We start from the raw sequence: 20,001 nt of genomic DNA, 5'->3' as shown, positions 1-20,001 counted from the left end.
GAAAATTGGGAAAACAAACATCAGCAAGTCGCAGGAATATTTATGGTGGAACAAATTACTCAGACCAACGCGCAAGCAACAACAAAGATAATTCAGAAAAATAATTACTTTACCAACCAATTATAAGAAAGATGCTGAAATTTTGCAACATATTAGGAGGAAGATACAAGCAACCGTGGTTCAACTCTTGGCGCGTGCATCTAACTTGTGCACTTCAAAAACAACTCACTATTTATCGGCCTTCGGTGGATGGAATAAAATCACATAAGACTCTTTAACAAGTGAACACTTCTACACTATCAATGTTGGTATGCGCATTGCGCAACTGCGCACCTGGTTCAGAGTTAAATGTCATGTTGAATTAGCATAAATATGAAAAGCTGGGAGGAAAAAGCTTCAAAAGAATCTGTTCCTGTCTTAAAAATCAAGTGAGATATTTTTCTGCATGTGAAAGCAGCTATGTGTAATAACAATAACCAAAGTATGAAGATCAACGTTTACCATCACTGTGTGCACCTTTGCATTCTTTTTATTAAGAGGCTTATTTATAAGTAAGCGTCTTAGTGCAAAGGTTTACAAACGAACAATGACTTCACTGAAGGTTAATGCTATAATGATACAGCAGATATCAGATAAAGATGCCTTCTGCGACAGATAATAATCGTAAATCAATAGTTTGCTAATCAATTGAAATCTTGACAGTTTTATCTCATAAATCAAAAAACACTAAAATCGCTTGTATGAAGCGCATCTTGTTATGTTCTTTACATGTTTATATTTCGGTTTGAAATTCCTTTAAACATGGAATGCAAACAAAACCTGACCATCAATTGCATTGTAGAGCGTCGTGACATTGTCTAGCAGGCTCAACCAATTAAACACATTTATTCAAGAAGACACACAGAGAGTTCTTCGTGCTTGCAGAAAGTATAATTCAGCAAACCATTGTGCATGAGCCCGTCCAAACTTATTCTTCTAATGGTTTGTGTTGTTACTTCTTCAGAAAACTGGTCATACAATACAAATGAACAATAAGATACTTCACAAATGTAAGTACAAGCGACCTGTTTTAGACTGATACTGCGGGTTCGCTGTGGTAGGAGTGGTTTGCACTTGCATTCGAAACACAGTTTTCTAGTCCTGTGCTATGACGAATGCCGTTTGTATGTACATTTGTAAAATAAACAACGATCATGCTGCTAAAAGCGAAACTCAATCTAATACAGAATAATTAGATGAGTTGCCCATTGTTCAAGGGTGGCCATGGTCCAAACTGTTAAAAAGCGGCTGTCTCAGACTTTCGCAGTCGATGTTTCCTGAAGCATAGATTCAATTAAACCGCTTTTTATCGTACAGGAAGACCAGCACTCTTCTTCATTGTCCAAACTCAAAAGCCTTTACTACACTCAATTTCCTGCATCATGCGTGACAGTGAATAACCACATGTCTTAGTGAAATAAAAGCCATATGGAAAAGTCAACAACTGCACAACAGTTGGGTCAAGCTGCTACTTCACAAGCGCAGACTATGGCTCAAAAAAGGAAAACCGAAAGGATATTCCATCATTCAATGTCCACTTTCTTTTCAACAAAAACTGTTAGAGATATTTCAAACTGCAGACAATTATATTTGTATTAGCTCTTCAAGCGCTTTGTCACACGCAATTGTCGTAGCAAACGGAACTTTTAAAATGTTCCATGCGCAACCAATATTGATAATACGGAGTATTTTTAAATACGAAATATTTATGCTTGTAAATTTGAAATAGGAGTAACCGTAAGACCGCGAGCAGTTTCCATGTAATGGATTAATAGTAAACAAAAGTAAACTGATATCATGATATGCCAGTAATGTTTAAAAGCTTGAAAATCTAGTCTTTCATGCTCATGACAGACATGTTATGAAGTTATAGGCAGTATATCAAATGTAGATAATAACGAATAAATTTAATATATATTTATTTGAATAAACGGCATGATGAATTTCTATCACTGAAAACGATAAACTTTGTGTCTTAAGCGTACAAGTAGCAAAAAAATGCATTCATTTCGAATAGAACTACGCTTTTACACTGATTTTTTACCCTTAAATTTAACGCCTTTATTCTAGTAAAAACGCACGAAGAAAACGTTTGTTTTTTACAATCATTCATTGTCTGTTGACGTTCAATGAATGTAAATAAATAGTAATTTACTGCCTGGGAAGTGCCTCTGGCGATCATAAAATCAACGTACACTGACAGAAAAGAAACACGAACAATCACACATTACAACAAGTCGTGATTATTAAACAATCAGCCAATAAATCCATCTAATAAGCTTCTAAAATTTACTAACTAACATTAAGATACCAGCATTTGACGTGCTGCCATGTGCCATCTGCCAAATGCTGGGCAATCTATAACAAAGATAAACAAACAAAACAAAAAGCGAAACCGATAATTAATCGCGTTTGATTTTTTCAACTAATTAAGAGCGTTGGGTTGTAAGCGGAAGGCATTTCCAAGCATGGATAGCTACCATGATCTCACAGCAACGCGGAAAATCCTATCTCAATCCCATCTAACTGAAGAAATTGCCTAAGATTAGAAAGGCAAGAACATGAGCCAATTCCATGGACCATTTTCAATTACCAAAAAACTTATTAAAAAACAATAGTGGCACACAACTTTAGATTTACTGATGTAGAATGCGTAAATACGTGGACAATATCCGCGTCAAGCGTGATCTTGTGATCTAAGCGTGGTGTCACAAAATTCAAGACCGGGGCCAAAGAGGGTAATGGCACCAAGTAAAATGCGACGCTAGCAAAAAATGTATTATGATGCTCATCCAGGCTCGGATCTAGGATTTTTTTGGGGGGGCCAGATAATTTGAAAATGAATTAAAAAGTATGAAAAAGATAAAACAGATATGAACAATCAGTGGCGTAGCCAAGAATTTTGGGGATTTGACAGCCAGCGCGCGAAGCCCGACGGCGTGTTCGCCAAAGGCGACACCCAGTGGTGGGGGTCTGGGGGGCTTCCCCCAGAAAATTTTAAAAAATTGCTTTGAATTTGGTGCATTCTGAGAGCATTTTCAACAAAAATGTGGGTATAAATATTCCTGTAAAATGGTGCTGTCCGGTGGCATAGCAAAAGGATAAGATCATGTTTTCTTCGGTATATTTTCGGTAATAAAGCTAAGTCTCAATGTTTTCTTGTTGCTAATTCCTGGCTGAGATGTTTGAATGTTTGGTATTGGCAAAACTCGGTCTTTTAATGCAGTTTCGCTTAAAAGTAGGCAAACTTCGTTTTAGAGACACAGAGACTGAAAGCATCATTCTCAATATCGTGACGTCACACGCGTGCCAAAGGGGGGGTTGTAAGTCCGCTGTGGGACTAATATCAGCTGTTTAGAAGCATATCAAACCATTCAACAATTTCTCACAAAATTTCGGGGGGCCCGGGCCTCTTGGGCTTCCCCCATAGATCCGCGCCTGTGCTCATCGATAGCGATTATTCCTTAACATAAAAATTGTCGGGAAAAAATGACACAAAACCAAAAAAAAAACGTCATCAGTTAGAAACCGTGTTGTGTCTAATCACCCTCGAGACCCATTTTCTTGTTGAAAAACATTGAAGAAAAATGATGTCTTGCCTGTCCGTCAAGTGCTTTCATTTCCCAGGCGTAATCTCAACGACTTTTTTCTCCTAGATTCCTAGAAAATGCAACGTGCTTCAGAAACCGTTCAGGCACCGAAAATCCAAAAGGCTTACTTACCTCAGGGGCATTAACCAGCTTGCTAAAAATATCTAAACCGCATGTTGGCGTACATAGAGCCATAGACATACATGGTGATTCAATCTAATTACAGAACAACCGAGCTCCAATCCAAACCGTGGCCTCAATCCAAGTCTTATCCCAACCTAATCAACCTGTAAATCCAGTGCCAAACGTTGCTTAAAACTTAAAAAACTTTAGCCATATTCACAATAAGCTACACTAAAGTGCAGTAATACCCCAACCCGGAGTTTAAGTAAGTGGTTTAACCTCAAGCTATTTTCAAAAGGCATTAAAATAGCTTGCGGAAGTAAATCAAATAACAGCTTCTATAAAAATAACTTGTGCAAGATCAGCGGTAATATGTGAGTGTTGCATGAGAACAGAAACAAATCTATATTGAGTGAGCGATGGAATTTTCTACATATTTTTAAATTTTGTTAACTGCCACTAACAGAATGTTAACACCATAAAACGTAAACTGGTGAAATTCACAAAATTCAGAAACAGTTTTTCGAGATAAAGCAACTCACATGGTGAAAAATGTTCAATCCATGACTGTGCTAACTAAATTCGCAAGTAAGACATTGAATTCTCTACAATGATTGCTACCTTGTAATTATGCGTAGCTTCTCATAAATTTACAGGATATTAAATTTCATAAGCGTTCTCTAAACCAAGTAATTACGTTCAAGTGACAAGATAATGACAAGGCAACTGCTTCCTACAGTTGAGCGTAATCGAAATTCTAAAACGCAAATAGCATTGATATGCTCAGTAATAATAACACGTTCTTACGCGACTGCGAACAAACATGTTATTATTTTACGAGAATATTAATAATTGTCATTGTCTTATCTATCGTATAAAAACCAACATTCTTTAGAGGTATAGATGGCAGTCTGTAGTTTAATTTAATCGTTCTACAACAGCAAGATCGTGATTCGAAAATATTAAAGAGTTATCGTACAGTTGTTTGTGCTGTGTAAAGTTGCTATTTAGAACAAAAAAGCCCAAAAGTAAACATTTTCAACATATAAATATGACGTGATTCTTTCGTGATTAATGCTCTATTGAGGTGTATAACAGAAAGGCTATCCAAAAGTAGACACTGCTGCGGTTTACACCGACGTTTGCAGCTGAAATTGTAAAAAAAAAGTGTAACCACAGAAGAATACTCCTCGGTCGATATTATTGGAAGATAAATGTCACAGATCTAGAACAGGTGAGGTAATGATAATGAGTCAAAGTGAGGTAATAATAATCATTCTAGTTTAAAAAGAATGGATACATCAAAGCAGCGTATTCACCAATCACAAGATGCGTCGTTTATGACGTAATTGTTTGTCACCAGCCAAAAGTTGTGACCCATTGCGTCAGAATGATTCGACGTTCGAAGAGTTTTGGTTCGACGCCTAGCCAAGAGACGTGTCTGCGTCACCAGCTCAATGGCCGAACGGTTATTGGCTTCGTCTCCAGCGCTGGAAGATCTGAAATCGATTCCGGGTCGGGTCATACCGAAGACTTTTAAAACGGTACCGATTGTGTTCTTTCTTTCCCTGTCTCTAAAAGACCATAGCAGTTGAAGAGCGACAACAGATAAACCACAATGTTAGTATTATTGTTGTTGCTGGGCTAATTACATGATAAACACTTAATAACATGATTGAAGGTGGAGATGTAGGCAAGCTTCCTTGTCTTTCTATCTGTATCATCTAATTCTAAATCTTCAACCGTCAGGCAAGAGTAAGCCTCAGTACGGTAAAACAAGTAACAACGGAATTCAGCTCTTTCCTTTCTTCAAAATAAAGACGTTAGTAACTTCGAATGCAACTTTATTAGGGCGTATCTAGTCTAATATAGCCACAAAAAAGTTGTAAAGAAATTAAAATCGTTTTCAGACCGGTCGACTTGTGACGTGTACGTGAATTGTGACACGTCATAATTGTGATCGTCCAACTTGTTGTGCTACTCTGGAGCGTAAATTGAACTCCATCCCACGAGCATGGGCAGATAACGCTTTCACTGAAGTCAGACCTGTCTTCATAAATATTCTAACGAGAGCGATTAACAGCTGTGCGGCCAAGCAACCCGAGAACTTTAGTTTAGACAAACTGTCACAAACCTCCAACAGTCTTATCCCAGCAGCAAATCAATCATTTTTCACTTTGATTCAACGTCTGGAGCCGTTGAACCAATGTAAAAAACGGTTGATTTTATGCCTGGGACATTAACATGGGAGGGCCATGTCAGGTTAAAGTTCAAAGGTTTTAGTTTTTTTTTCTAGTTTTCTTGATGCTTCAGGTCAACGAAACGCAATCTATTTTGTCGGGATTGTAAAGCTAATGTTGGAATTACGCTACTTTAACGTCGGGTTAACGTAAAGACGCTACGTAGCTGGTCAAGTGGATTCGGTTTAACAAACTTTCTTTCCAAACAAGAAAAAAACTAATCCAATCAATCAGCCACGAGAACAACGACTTGGGGAGTTAATTGTGACCAAACAGACACCACAAAGTCATCCATTTTGACGAAACAGGAAACATTGACTCGAAAGCTGATAAAACATTTCTCGTCACAGAAACGCTTCTGAATATGGACACAGCAAAAGCAAGCAGTAGATAAAATAGCCCAGTCAGCAAACATCCAACGTTGGAATCAATGTAAACAAAACGACTGGTTTGTTGGTTGGGCCTTGGAAGGCTAAGTCAAAAGCAAAAATTGCAAATCGCATTTAACTAAATGCCCGATGAAAAATTAATTAAATACCTGGTGTCATTCAATTAAAAAAAATCCTTATTTTGATTTAGTAGGCTATTCATAGAATAGAATTTATTAAAAAGATTTCCAATAGAATAGAATAAATGGATTTCTATTTGAATAAGCTTAACTGTAGCTGATCGAAATCGATTTTTAGCTGTTTATGATTGAACTGACTCGTGTGAAATTAAATTCGTTTATATTACAAGACATGTAACCGAGTCGTTCATATCAAAGATTCTTGTGGGTTTGACATCTCTCAGATGATATTTCATTTTCTTGATTCAGGCATGCAAGGGTTTATACTTTTTTTCAAATTCATGGAAGCAAAATAGCACTGAGTTTGATTTCATTTCGACTAAAAGAAGTCCTTCAGGGTAACTCCAGTGATTTTCCATACAATTCAAAACTTTCTTAAAACAACTGAACGAAAACAAAGCCTCTACTATGCAAAATATGATTAGAGAAGAACAAACTTGTAGCCCTTCAATCGTTGGATTGTGGACAGTTGTAGCTAATGCATTTGACCAACCTCAAAACTAGATCATTTAATTAAAAAGTTACGAAGTTTTGTTTGGGTTGGAGCAATGTATTAATCAATTTAATTTTTAATATGATTAAATTGCATTGGTTTAAAGCTGAAAACTAAATAGCAATTTCAGTCAACCGGAAAGATCAGTTCATTCTAAAAATGGCGAATTGTGCTTTGACTCTTTGAAGCCAAGAAGGGAAACTCCCTGACAAGTCTGAACACGCACCGCGGTAGAGTCTCAAGTGCACTCGATCGCCAAGAACAGTCGCGTAAATTCGGGCAAGTCTGGACATGACTTTCTGACGGAATTCCGCAGCCTACAAAGCGGCAGGTCTGATCACATCCATCTCTCTGACGGAAGAAATTAGCAAAAAAGAACCAAAATGAAAAAGGGAAAAGGATATTGCACCATACCATCCAAACAACATCGGCTTGTTTTCTGAATGACATAATGTCTGGACTATAGCACTAGACCTAGACGGTAGTCAAAAAACTTGGCATGTGATCAATTCAGCAAGTACATTTCAGGTACTGCCCAAGTCAACAAATGAAATTTTCAGCTAGCATCGGACTTGCTTGATCATCGCTTGCTGAACTGCATTTGCTGACTTGTGACATGCCAAGTATCGGCTTGGTTAGTTTTTATTTGCTCAGTTTCATCATATACCAATTTCTGCCACTTTCTGAAATGTAGCCAATTCGGTTGTCACTTGATCAACTGCAATGTACTGAGTTCACAACTGCTGACTTGTAAGAGACTCAACTGGACATCTTCTCCTCACATCATTTCCAAACAGCAAAATCCGTCATTTTTACTTTGATTCTGTCTGCAGACGTTGAATCGATGTAAAAATGACGGGTTTTGTTGTCTGGGTAGGGGGCTGTCAGGTTTTGAATCAGTATTATTTTAAATCTTACTTATAATAATTCCTGGTGAGGACACAAGTACCTGTCGAAAACGTTAGAGTTTATTTTAACTATGTTATGTCTTTTGTGTAATTCATTATGTTCAACCCGTGGAAGTTACTTTGTTTTGTCTGTCTATGGTTCAACAAAGAGAACTCTCTACAAAGCTTTATTATTTTAAGCAAGTGAAAAATTACTTTGATCTGACTGGTCGTTTGTATCAGATAATGCTAAATATAAGGCTGCACAGACTCTCTTTTCATATAAAAAAAAATGCTTAGAGCAGCGAGTCCAATAGGTAGCTGGTATAAATCTCACGGATCCCTAAGCCAATACCTTTCGGAGTAATTAAGCGTCCAACGCTATTAAAAAGCGGTCATGAACGATTATTAGAAAAAAATCTTATATTGTACCTAAATTGTTGAAATACTTTGTCACTAATGTTTTGTAGCCAACTTAATTATGATTTTCTGAAAATGGCAATTCATGTCAGTATCATCAGAATATTTCTAGAGTTTGATCAATGTTGCCGAAGAGATTTAGCTCGATATCGCAAACCAGGTTTTGACGTTTAACCAACCCAGACAACAGAACCGAGCGAGGAAGGTCGCGTTTTTTAAAAATTGCTTTAGAAAACTTTGCTGGCTGGATGCTGAAAGTCGATAAAAGCATCTAGTTTTTGTTGATTTCGATCCTAAACAAAAAATTGCTAAATGTGTAATAGCGTAAACTTGCCGCGCTATACAGCTAGAGATGGCTGAACAGATAAAATGAAGGTCACAATCACTTCATGTATTATGCATCGCCCAAGGACTGATACTGTTGCTTTAAGAGGGCATCTGGAAAGCATAAGCACGCAGGTAATGGATAGACATGGGTATACTATATCAGCTTTAATCCAACGGTTTTCCGCGCACCAGTTAGGCTCTATGGTTGTGTGCCTTTAATCGCACATAGCAAAATTATCCGTTTTACATTGATTCAGCGTCTATAAACGTAAATAACGACAAATTTGACTACCTGGAAACTGTTGCCAGGATCAGACAGATCACTCCACTTACTGGAAACAGTTTGCATACAATAAGATTCACTAAAATTTGCTTAAAAGGAAAATTTAGGAAACACGACCAACAAAATCATATGATTGAAAAGATACGAAATCTATTGTTACTTATTCATTCATTAATTATTAATTTTGTCTGGTTAGATGAGCTGATAAAAAACAATTTTCTGCTGCATGATTAAGATATAAAAACTGTCATTTCAAAAGACTTTCTTTTTATCTTTGTTGCAAGCCATTCATAATTTTGTTTTGCAATTTTACACCATTTAAGAGAATCTAAAACACAATTTTGAATAATTTATAACGTAACATGAGAAAACGTGAAAATGAATAATATATGGACCAAAAATGTTGCCTTTAAGTAACAGTAACAAATAAAAGCATTATTTTGCTTGTCTTTTATTTAGAGTCCGTTTGAAACCTTTCTTGGTTGAAACAAATCTTTTTTACCTCCAAACATTTCTACCGTGGCCTACTCCATCCTCTAGGAAATATTGTCCTGGTAAAAGTTGGTGGTGTTCATCCGAGAATAACAAGAGCGGATTTTTTCACGGGAGATGTTTATTCTTGACACTAGGCTCGGCTAAGTGGTGTATATTTTTACAACAGCCAGCTAGTGCAACGCAGTTACGTAGACTTAAATTTAAAAGTTTAATGCTTGTTATTTACATACTTGTGTACGCACAAGTAGAAATACTGTATTGTGCAATTTGTATCAATTTTCTTCTGTATCAGCTGCGAGCCCAATCCTCGGCCTTCTCAAGGGTAATCGGTAAAAATCTATGCGGGAAATATTTCGACTGGAAAATACCCACTCGGAAAATATCTACTTGGAAAATATCCTCCTCTCTGGAAATTGGATATTTTCTGAACGAATATTTTCCGCATGAATATTTTCTTTATGGACTTTAACCCACATTCTTTTCAAGGGAAAATTCACTTCAATTTCGGAAGGGTCAGATTAATACCCGATTAAAAGAGCGCATTTTGTGATATTAACCGTTGATAACACGTTAAATAGTGTGGACAGCTATAATTATAAGTCTCAAAGGAAGGGCATCTTTATTAAACTTCATTAAAATAAAAATTGCGATTTTTACATCATTTCTACAATTTTGCGACGTTAAAATGATTTAAAAGGAAACTTGCTGACAGGGCAGTGAAACGGACAGCAAAGATCATTTCCGCAATGGCAACTCAAGAGCCAAAGCTATTCAAGTGAATGGTTAAAGCACAATTGCTTCGTAACTGGAGCTTTACGTAACTGAAGCTTCGTAACTGAAGCTTTACGCCGAAGCTGCTGCTTCGGCGTAAAGCTTCAAAACAAACCAAAATAACAATATATCGATTAAGTGTCTTTTTCAAACATCAATTGAAAAGAAACGATCGACAGCCGCACCCTAAATAAACATTCGATGACAATTTCAACTTAACACTTGTTCATAACCGGTGGTTAACCAGTTGTTCACGACCACTGGAAACTGTCAGAGTGCCACGCCAAAACATGTAGTTTACTTCGCTAATAGGCCTACTGACGCTGTGGAGCGTGAACTGTAGTAAAAATATTGTTTTTTTTTATTAATTTGAATGTTTAACATCTCTTGCATTTTAGTACTCGATTATCAGATGATAAGTAAATCGGTGAAAATCCACATAAAAATTCATCCCCAGTAAATATCACCCCGAGATATATATATTTTTTTTACGGAGCGGGGGGTATTTTTCGGAAGGATATATTCCTTGTGGATTTTTATGGGGTGATACTGACATACATACGCCAGTAAAATGGTACGAAAGCTACAAAAAACAAAGCAAGTGAATACATTCAATTAAGAGGTGATACAATGATCAAAGAACATAATATAAAGCCAGTAGTGGAATTCAGACGGTTCGCGCAAACCGCTTCTTAAAAATAAAAAAGCTCGCAGAACCGGTTCCTAGTCAACTTTCTCGAGTAGACCTAATATAATCGTCGTACACAGGGTTGCCAGAGGTGGCTAATTTTTGTCAAACCAAATCGGTTGCTAACTAGATTGAATTCCACCAGCACTCAAAGCGTTTGTCAATTAAAAAAGAAACAGCCAATGAAAGTGCAAAACAAAACACAAGTTTTAAATCCAAGAAACAGGAACCAGTCTAAATTTAACTTTTGCTTTAATTGAGGTCATAGCCGAGCTTGGGCAAGTCTGGACATGCATGATCTTCACCGCATATTTTGCTGTTGATGAAATAGATTAGCGCAGCGAAGTGAATGTCAACTTGTTCCTTGTTTCATCTGTGTTCAAAACTGCAAAAAAGTATAAATAGAGTGGAGAGTTTTTTGTATAAATTCCCGAAAGACAAGAGAAGCATAAAACACAAACAAGGACACATCACAACACAATTTAAAAAAGGTGTGTTGCTTTCAAACGCTTTAATTATACGATGTCTACTTACATGCATTTTTTTTGTCGGCTACAACTTGTTGCAAAGAAATGAAATTAAGTATCCTCCGGTAAATATCCAACAGGAAAATACCACCGGAAAAAATCAACCCAGATGAATAACCCCTTCGATAAAATCTACTCCAGTAAATATCCCTCGGACAAATCCTTCCTTTAAATATCGACTTATTCCTTTAAATATTGATTTTACTGCGTGCATTGTTACAGAGAGGATTCTTACCGCTTGCCGTTGGACAGCGTCGGTGTTTAGCATGTACCAGTGCTCAAGAAGTTGAAATCCATCGTTGAAAATATGTAAACAGTATGTTCACCTTTACTAAAATTACAAATACTGTAGTTACATCCTAAAAGTATTAAAGACACAATTATGAGGTGAAAGTGGTGAATTTTGGCATTACCACACAAAATTGGCTCTGCGGTCCAAAACATTTTTTGTATTTGGAACTTTTCTAGTCAAACACGAATGTTTTTAGGCGACAAGCAGTTAATTGCAAAGTACCGATATAGCTCTTCGACGCTACCTACCGATTCATTAAAACATACCCGTGTTCGATACTCGGTAGCCTACTGTTACGAGGAAGTCCAACATAACTCTTAAAAAACTACATTCGCATTGCGCATAGATTGGCTTAGCGGTTAGTGCAGTGGTGCCTCACTCAACCGGCCGGGGTTCGAAACCCGGTGCTGTCACGAAGAAGTCTAACATAACTCTTAAAAAGCTACATTCGCATTGATTAGCTTGGCGGTTAGTGAAGTAGTGTCTCACTCAACCGGCCGTGTTCGATACTCGGTACTGTTACGAGGAAGTCCAACATAACTCGAAGCTACATTCGCATAGCGCATAGATTGGCTTAGCGGTTAGTGCAGTGGTGCTAACTCAACCGGCCGGGGTTCGATACCCGGTGCTGTCACGAGAAGTATAACATAACTCTTAAAAATCTACATTCGCATAGATTGGCTTAGCGGTTAGTGCAGTGGTGCCTCACTCAACCGGCCGGGGTTCGATACCCGGTGCTATCACGAGGACGTCTAACATAACTCTTAAAAAATTACAATCGCATAGTGCATACTGTAGATTGGCGAAACGGTTATTGCAGTGGTGTATCACTCAACCGCCCGTGTTCGATACCCGGTGCTGTCACGAGGAAGTCTAACATAACTCTCAAACAGCTACATTCGCATAGCGCATAGATTGTCTTAGCGGTTAGTGAAGTGGTGTCTCACTCAACCGCCCGTGTTCGATACCCGGTACTGTCACGAGGAAGTCTAACATAACTCTTAAAAAACTACAATCGCACAGCGCATAGATTGGCTTAGCGGTTAATGCAGTGGTGCCTCACTCAACCGGCCGGGTTCGATACCCGGTGCTGTCACGAGGAAGACTAACATAACTCTCAAAATCTACATTCGCATTGATTGGCTTGGCGATTATTGAAGTAGTGTCTCACTCAACCGCTGTTCGATACTCGGTACTGTTACGAGGAAGTCCAACATTACTCTTCAGAAGCTACATTCGCATTGCTTAGGTTGGTTGGCTTAGGGGTTAGGGTTCGGGCTAGAAAGTAGTCATTTCATTGACGCGTGTTCGATTCTCACCACTGCTATTGCTCTTTTTTTTCTGTAATTACCAAATATACAGCTTCGGTAGAGAGTTTGTCTTGTTGAACCATAGGCATACGAATCCGAGCAACGTTATCAAGTTTAACATATTGAAGATTATTTATTTACAAAAAACACAAAACTACGCAACAATTAAATATCGAACGTTTTCGACATCACAAGATGTCCTCTTCAGGAATAATATACATAACTTAACTACATCTGAATAAAATACAATGGTTAACTAAATTTATAAACAGGAAAAGACAAAACTGCACAGTACTTCTGACTAGCTTAAACTCAACCGCAAGTGTTCGATACTTGGGAAAGTCACGAGGATGTCCAACATAACTCTTAAGAAGTTACATTCGCATAGCGCATAGATTAGCTTAGCGGTTAGTGCAGTGGTGTCTCACTCAACCGGCCGGGGTTCGAAACCCGGTGCTGTCACGAGGAACCATAACTCTTAAAAAATTACATTCGCACAGCGCATAGATTGGCTTAGCGGTTAATGCAGTTGTGCCTCATTCAACCGGCCGGGGTTCGATACCCGGTGCTGTCACGAGGAAGACTAACATAACTCTCAAAATCTACATTCGCATTGATTGGCTTCGCGGTTAGTGAAGTAGTGTCTCACTCAACCGCACGTGTTCGATACTCGGTACTGTCACGAGGAAGTCTAACATAACTCTTAAAAAGCTACATTCGCATAGCGCATAGATTGGCTTAGCGGTTAGTGCAGTGGTGCCTCACTCAACCGGCCGGGGTTCGATACCCGGTGCTGTCACGAGGAAGTGTAACATAACTCTTAAAAAGCTACATTCGCATTGATTGGCTTGGCGGTTAGTGAAGTGGTGTCTCACTCAACCGGCCGTGTTCGATACTCGGCACTGTCACGAGGAAGTCTAACATAACTCTTAAAAAACTACAATCGCACAGCGCATAGACTAGCTTAGCGGTTAGTGCAGTGGTGCCTCACTCAACCGGCCGGGGTTCGATACACGGTGCTGTCACGAGGAAGTCTAACATAACTCTTAAAAAGCTACATTTGCATTGATTGACTTAGCGATTAGTGAAGTGGTGTCTCACTCAACCGGCCGTGTTCGATACTCGGCACTGTCACGAGGAAGTCTAACATAACTCTTAAAAAACTACATTCGCATAGCGCATAAAGTGGCTTAGCAGTTTGTGCAGTGGTGCCTCACTCCACCTGCCGGGGTTCGATACCCGGTGCTGTCACGGGAAGTCTGACATAACTCTTAAAAAGCTACATTTGCATTGATTGGCTTGGCGGTTAGTGAAGTGGTGTCTCACTCAACCGCACGTGTTCGATACTCGGTGCTGTCTTGGGAAGTCTAACATAACTCTTAAAAATCTACATTCTCATTGAGTGGCGTGGTGGAAGTGGTGTCTTACTCAACCGCACGTGTTCGATACTCGGCACTGTCACGAGGAAGTCTAACATAACTCTTAAAAAACTACATTAGCATAGCACATAGAGTGGCTTAGCGGTTAGTGCAGTGGTGTCTTACTCAACCGGCCGTGTTCGATACCCGGTGCTGTCCCGGGAAATCTAACATAACTCTTAACCCTTAGAAGGTTGGGCTTTCTGGAGTCTTGCTCAGTTTGGGGGGGGGCTGTCGATTCTTCTTATGCTTTAGGAGTGATATCTCTGTTATTTTTTAAAGCACTGTTTCAAAACTTGGGATTCACTTTGTAAAATTATTCACGCTGAGCATATCCGAAAATTAAAACTATATGAGTTTTAGAACTGCTCATATACGTTGAAATGTTGAGGTGACTTATGACGTTTGGGTTATTTGGTATTTTTTGGTAGAGTACTGAAGAACCTGCATTGCAATGTTGTGATTAAATTTTTTTTACATAATCTTAATTTGAATCATTTGATTAACGAATCATTTGATTAACGAGGCCAAATTAATTACTTTCATCCAGCTGGTGGGAAAATTTTGATCAATAGAGTATGAAATATTTCAGAAGATGTGCTGAGAAATGCTTTATATCTCTCAATTTATAACCTGTATTCGCTCAAAATTTCAGCTCAATAGAGGTGAATAAAAGTTAGGAAAAGTCAAGAAGTCTCATAGTCGCAGCCTCAGTGGTTTTAGAGATACAAATGTTGATACAAAAAAGTTGAATTGACAGCCCCCCCCAACCTTCAAAGGGTTAAAAAGCTACATTCGCATTGATTGGCTTGGCGGTTAGTGAAGTGGTGTCTCACTCAACCGGCCGGGGTTCGATTCCCGGTGCTGTCACGGGAAATCTAACATAACTTATAAAAAGCTACATTCGCATTCATTGGCTTAGCGGTCAGTGAAGTGGTGTTTCACTCAACCGCTCGTGTTCGATACTCGGCACTGTCACGAGGAAGTCTAACATAACTCTTAAAAAACTACATTCGCATAGCGCATAGAGTGGCTTAGCGGTTAGTGCAGTGGTGCCTCACTCCACCGGCGGGGTTCGATACCCGGTGCTGTCACGGGAAGTCTAACATAACTCTTAAAAAGCTACATCCGCATTGATTGGCGTATCACGTCGACAAGCAGTTAATTGCAAAATACGGATATAACTCTTTGGCTATACCTATCGATTCATTAAAACATGAATTCATTGAATGGCGTTGTTTTCCAGATGATGAGTTATTGTCACAAACATCCAGTTTTGCCTGCTTGTTAAATTACGTTTTTGATAGGGAGAGACAACGAAACGACCATGCGGTTTAGCAGTTTGGTTTTACTTATTGCCCAGGCATGGAGGAGCCATTTTAAAAGTAGGTAGGCCCAAAGCCGCAACAGTCAAAGTCAATCCGACATCAGGGGAGCTTCTCCCCCAGACCTTCCAAAACATTTCTGCGTTGCTAATACTTCAAATCGTGTATGCAATTATACATTGTGTTTTCAATATTGCCTTTCGTGCCAACAAGCGAAAACTTTCCAATTTTGGGCCCAATTTGTCCAAAACATGTAGCCTACACACAAATAAAAGGCAACAATACACACACAGTTATAATACCAACCTGAGAGTAGCCTAATAGTCTGCAGCATTATACAGTACGTGCATATGTAATGATATCATTGTTTTAACTATAGAGAATAATTATATTAATTGATAGATTGCTCCACCAATCACACGCAACCACATCAACACGTGCTGCCCATGAATAGTGGGCTCAACAGAAAAGTTTGAAGCTTGGATTTCATCATTGATTTATCAAAGAGAATCAAACTAACGTGTATTAAATGAGTGAAGACCTTTTTTTGGAACTCCCTCTATGATTAGCCGTTTTCGCAACCTTTTCAAAGAAATTTGGCTTTCAAAAGTGGGTGGGCCAGGCCCACCCAGAAAATAAAATAGGTGGGCCCAGGCCCACGTGGTTCTTTCATGCCTGTTTTTGCCACAAGATAATTGACAAGTAACCTACATGCATATCAGCTTAAAGTAGGCTACCCTGCAATACACAAATTTACCTTCGCCTCTACCAGTTCAAATTTGAAACAAACCACAAACGGCCTTTTTCACTTCACCTTTCTAAACCCATCCTGCACACCTGGAGAGTTTCTAACAAACTACGCTTTCAACTAACCCCAGTCCCACAAACTGCTAACGTTTATCTTGTCCGCTTTCCACTAAATATCTATTGCTTTTATAAATTGTTTAGTATAAAATTTATCATCACTATTGCAGTACCAGTAACAAAATCGTCAACAAAAATGCAACTGCAATTTGCAAACGGCTCGCTTGCACTGATTGTTTTTTCCCGCCAGCGCGTTAGGTCTACACTCGCCTACACTCGCCTACACTACACTACTCCGACAGCCCCAATTATGAACAACAACCAATGTTCTTCAAATAAGCATTCATCATTTAGTTCTAAGTAATAAATAGAAAGCTACTTTTAGAAATTAAAACCTTCACCAAAATCACTTTTTTGAAGTTTTTCTGGAGCCACATACTATGCTCGTGGTAGGAACACGAATATTCCTGATTCTGCAATTTGGTAACGTTAACAGGGAGTTCAGAGGGTACTTTAGGACCCGGCTCTGGATGATTGGAAGGGCCCGAAACCATTCCAAAGGCCTGGGAACTTCTAGCAATCACCTCGTATGCGTTGGATATGATGTTTTTTTTTAGAATTGTCTGAAGCTAGGGCATGAGAATTTTACGTGTACAGGGCCAAAATTATCTTCTGAATGGCCCTGAAAGTGACACAACTATTTGAAAACTTCAGAATCAGCTGAGACAGGTTCGTTTGCCTTGAACTCATGCACAAGGTTGTCTGAACAACTAAATCGAACACTGCGACAATGGCAGCTGGAACACTGTTTTGTTGGGACAGGAACTAAACACAGTGTCTTTGGGGAGGGAGGAGGATCTGGTGGAACGACCAGTCCTTTTTGAGGAACAGAAACCGAAGCGGATCGGCGAAAACTGACTGAAGGTATTCGGTAATGGTTCCGTATGAGCTTCGGTGGTCTTCGAGGTGACCAAGGTCTTCCAACAATATCAAGTGGACCTTCGTCTAGCCTTATCAATCCTCCTTTTGTTGTGTAGATTTTAGCAAAAGAAGCGTGTGGTGTGGCGAGTTTTCGTCGACGAGAAAGAAGTGGGGAGTGTGTGTCTCGTTTAGTTTCTTCAAGTCGTTCAGGCTTAGTTTCTGGTATATCAATATTTTGGTGGGCAGTTCCCAACAAATGAGCCGGTGCAGATTTGGTCCGTTCCCGTTTAGGTGCTGACGCATCATCCAAAGCATTTTTCATGGACTGAAAGCTGGAGCAGTGTTTAGGAAGTCTCATATTCGATCCTGCACACAGAAAAAAGTTAATCACATTATTCAAAAAGTTTATTTTAGCTTCAAATTTTGCAAAATTTCTTATTTTGTTAAGATCATCGTTATCCTAAACTATTTATTGTCGCTTTATTTCTAATTTAAGAGACATAGAATAAGTTTATTTGATGAAGCAGGCCAAGAAAAGAAAAAAGAATTTTAAACTTACATGGTTTTGGGTACAAAACCATGTACACTTACATACATTGGGTACACTACACTTACATTAGGTACACTTTAGTGTTTGTAATATTTCTACATTTATTTTCGAAGGATCGTCTATATTCAAGATAGCTTGTGTTTTATCTTTTACTTTTAAAGAGATACATTGAACGCCTTTTTTGGGACGAGGCAACAACCACATAGCTTAGGGCTATGCTAACATTTTTTTCTTTCATTATTTTCTGTAAATTTAAAATTAAGGGGATGTGAAGATTTATAAAGTCATTAAGACCACTATCCAACGCAAATGGAGGACACCATGCTCGGGTTTCACCATTGTTTTGGATCATCAGTGGTGCATTCATGTGTCTTGAGCGAGAATCGAACTTTCAACTCACTCAAGTTGACGTCCACACTTCCCATCAAAGTTGGAAGTTCGATTCCCGCCCAAGACACATGTATATGCACCACTGATGATCCAAAACAAGGTGTGCAGTGGGTTTCCTGGATGAGAATAACGAGGACCTGATGTTTTGTGGCCAGGTACTCGATGATGCTGAGCTTGCTGGCCGTAATGCCCTCGGTGTTCAGCTGGAGGGCGGTGGGTCGTCGGTACTTTTCGACAGAGGAGATGCCTCGCCCTGAAAAGGGCGTTTTTATTATCCACCTTGCGCTGAATCCAGGCCTGGTTTGCTCGGGTGTGACAAGCTTCGCTTCGCATATCTCTATTCTATCTTGAAGATATGGTACTAGGGTGAAACTCGAGCATGGCGTCTTCCAGTTTCGTTTGATCGGGATCCTAATGAATACATAAGAATGTTGATATTTAAACATATAATTTTACCTAAGTTCCGACGTCCAGTATTTGGGGGAGAAGGTTTTATAATTATTCCGTCATAACTTGGTGAGCTGTATTCTGTGGCATGGAATTTCTTTATGTTTACCCTTACGGCTTCCTTATCTTTCTCTGATTGATGATTGGTTAAGTATTTCTCAAACAATCCGCTTGTTTTCAAAGACACAGAACTGTTAAGGTTATGTAAGTTGGTCTTAATATCTTTTCCGCGTGAGGGCGCTGTGAAGCAGCGAAATCGTGTATATTCCTTTGGCACTTCCTCATTTGTTTTGTTCCCAGCATTCAACTAAATCGAGAAACGTTTTAAGTAAATTGTTTAATTCTAAAAACACAACTTTGAATTTATACCGCTGTTTTAACCCTGCAACCAGCCATTATCCGTGACATAACAAATCGGAGAAACTTGCACATACAAGTATGCGAAACTACCAGGAATAACCTATCAAGGCTTTGTCAATCAGAGAATAAAGATTCAAACCCAACTAACCAACCAAAAGTAGATTGCGATGGGGTTAAAAACGGTCGTGTTAAGGCTAGTGAAGGCTACTATGCGATTGATGCTACCTTGCTACGTATCATTGCAGCCAAATTTTAGAAGTAGGGTTAGTAAGAACTTTATTTGCCACTTAAAATTCACTGTTATTTTTAATTCGAAGATCATCATCATTGAACACAGGAGATGGGCGCCATCATTTTGTTAGATTTCATTTGTAACCTTGTTTAAAAAGTAAAGTATTTTTAAACTTAAAGTCGTTTGGCAACAAATAATGTTAATGAATTTTAGTCCTTACATTGTGAATCAAAGTAGAATCCATCTTGGCGTTTTCGAGGCGAATTTGACGAAGTCTATGCAGCTTTTCTCGGTAGTGGGAATTTACAGATGTTGTGGAGTCTTTGCGGAACACTGAGTTGCAAAAATATGTGGTTGTTTAAAGTAAAGCAGGTTGTTGTCTCAGTGGCGGCTCGTGGCCTGTAGAAGTGAGGGTGCTACAAGTGACATGTCCTTGCAGAGTTCGCCAAAGGCGAACGTTCCGGCGGGGGGTCTGGGGGGCCTCCCCCAGAAAATTTTGAC

At 38.9% G+C, this 20,001-nt stretch overlaps 1 protein-coding gene across 1 annotated transcript; it reads right to left on the bottom strand.

The window, feature by feature from the left end:
* Positions 1–17,297: 17,297 nt before the first annotated feature.
* Positions 17,298–19,087, bottom strand: LOC145786276 (uncharacterized). The gene is made up of 2 exons (XM_082597917.1): positions 18,918–19,087; positions 17,298–17,887 (listed from the first exon to the last, which is right to left on the bottom strand). The coding sequence occupies exon 2, from the start codon at positions 17,877–17,879 to the stop codon at positions 17,298–17,300; it is 582 nt and encodes a 193-aa protein (XP_082454043.1). The 5' UTR covers positions 17,880–17,887; positions 18,918–19,087.
* Positions 19,088–20,001: the final 914 nt, after the last annotated feature.

Source organism: Aplidium turbinatum, chromosome 17 (assembly GCF_918807975.1).
Source record: "Aplidium turbinatum chromosome 17, kaAplTurb1.1, whole genome shotgun sequence".
NCBI lineage: Eukaryota > Metazoa > Chordata > Ascidiacea > Aplousobranchia > Polyclinidae > Aplidium > Aplidium turbinatum.
Note: the sequence above shows the minus strand (reverse complement) of the source record. Positions and strands in the feature narration are given on the sequence as shown.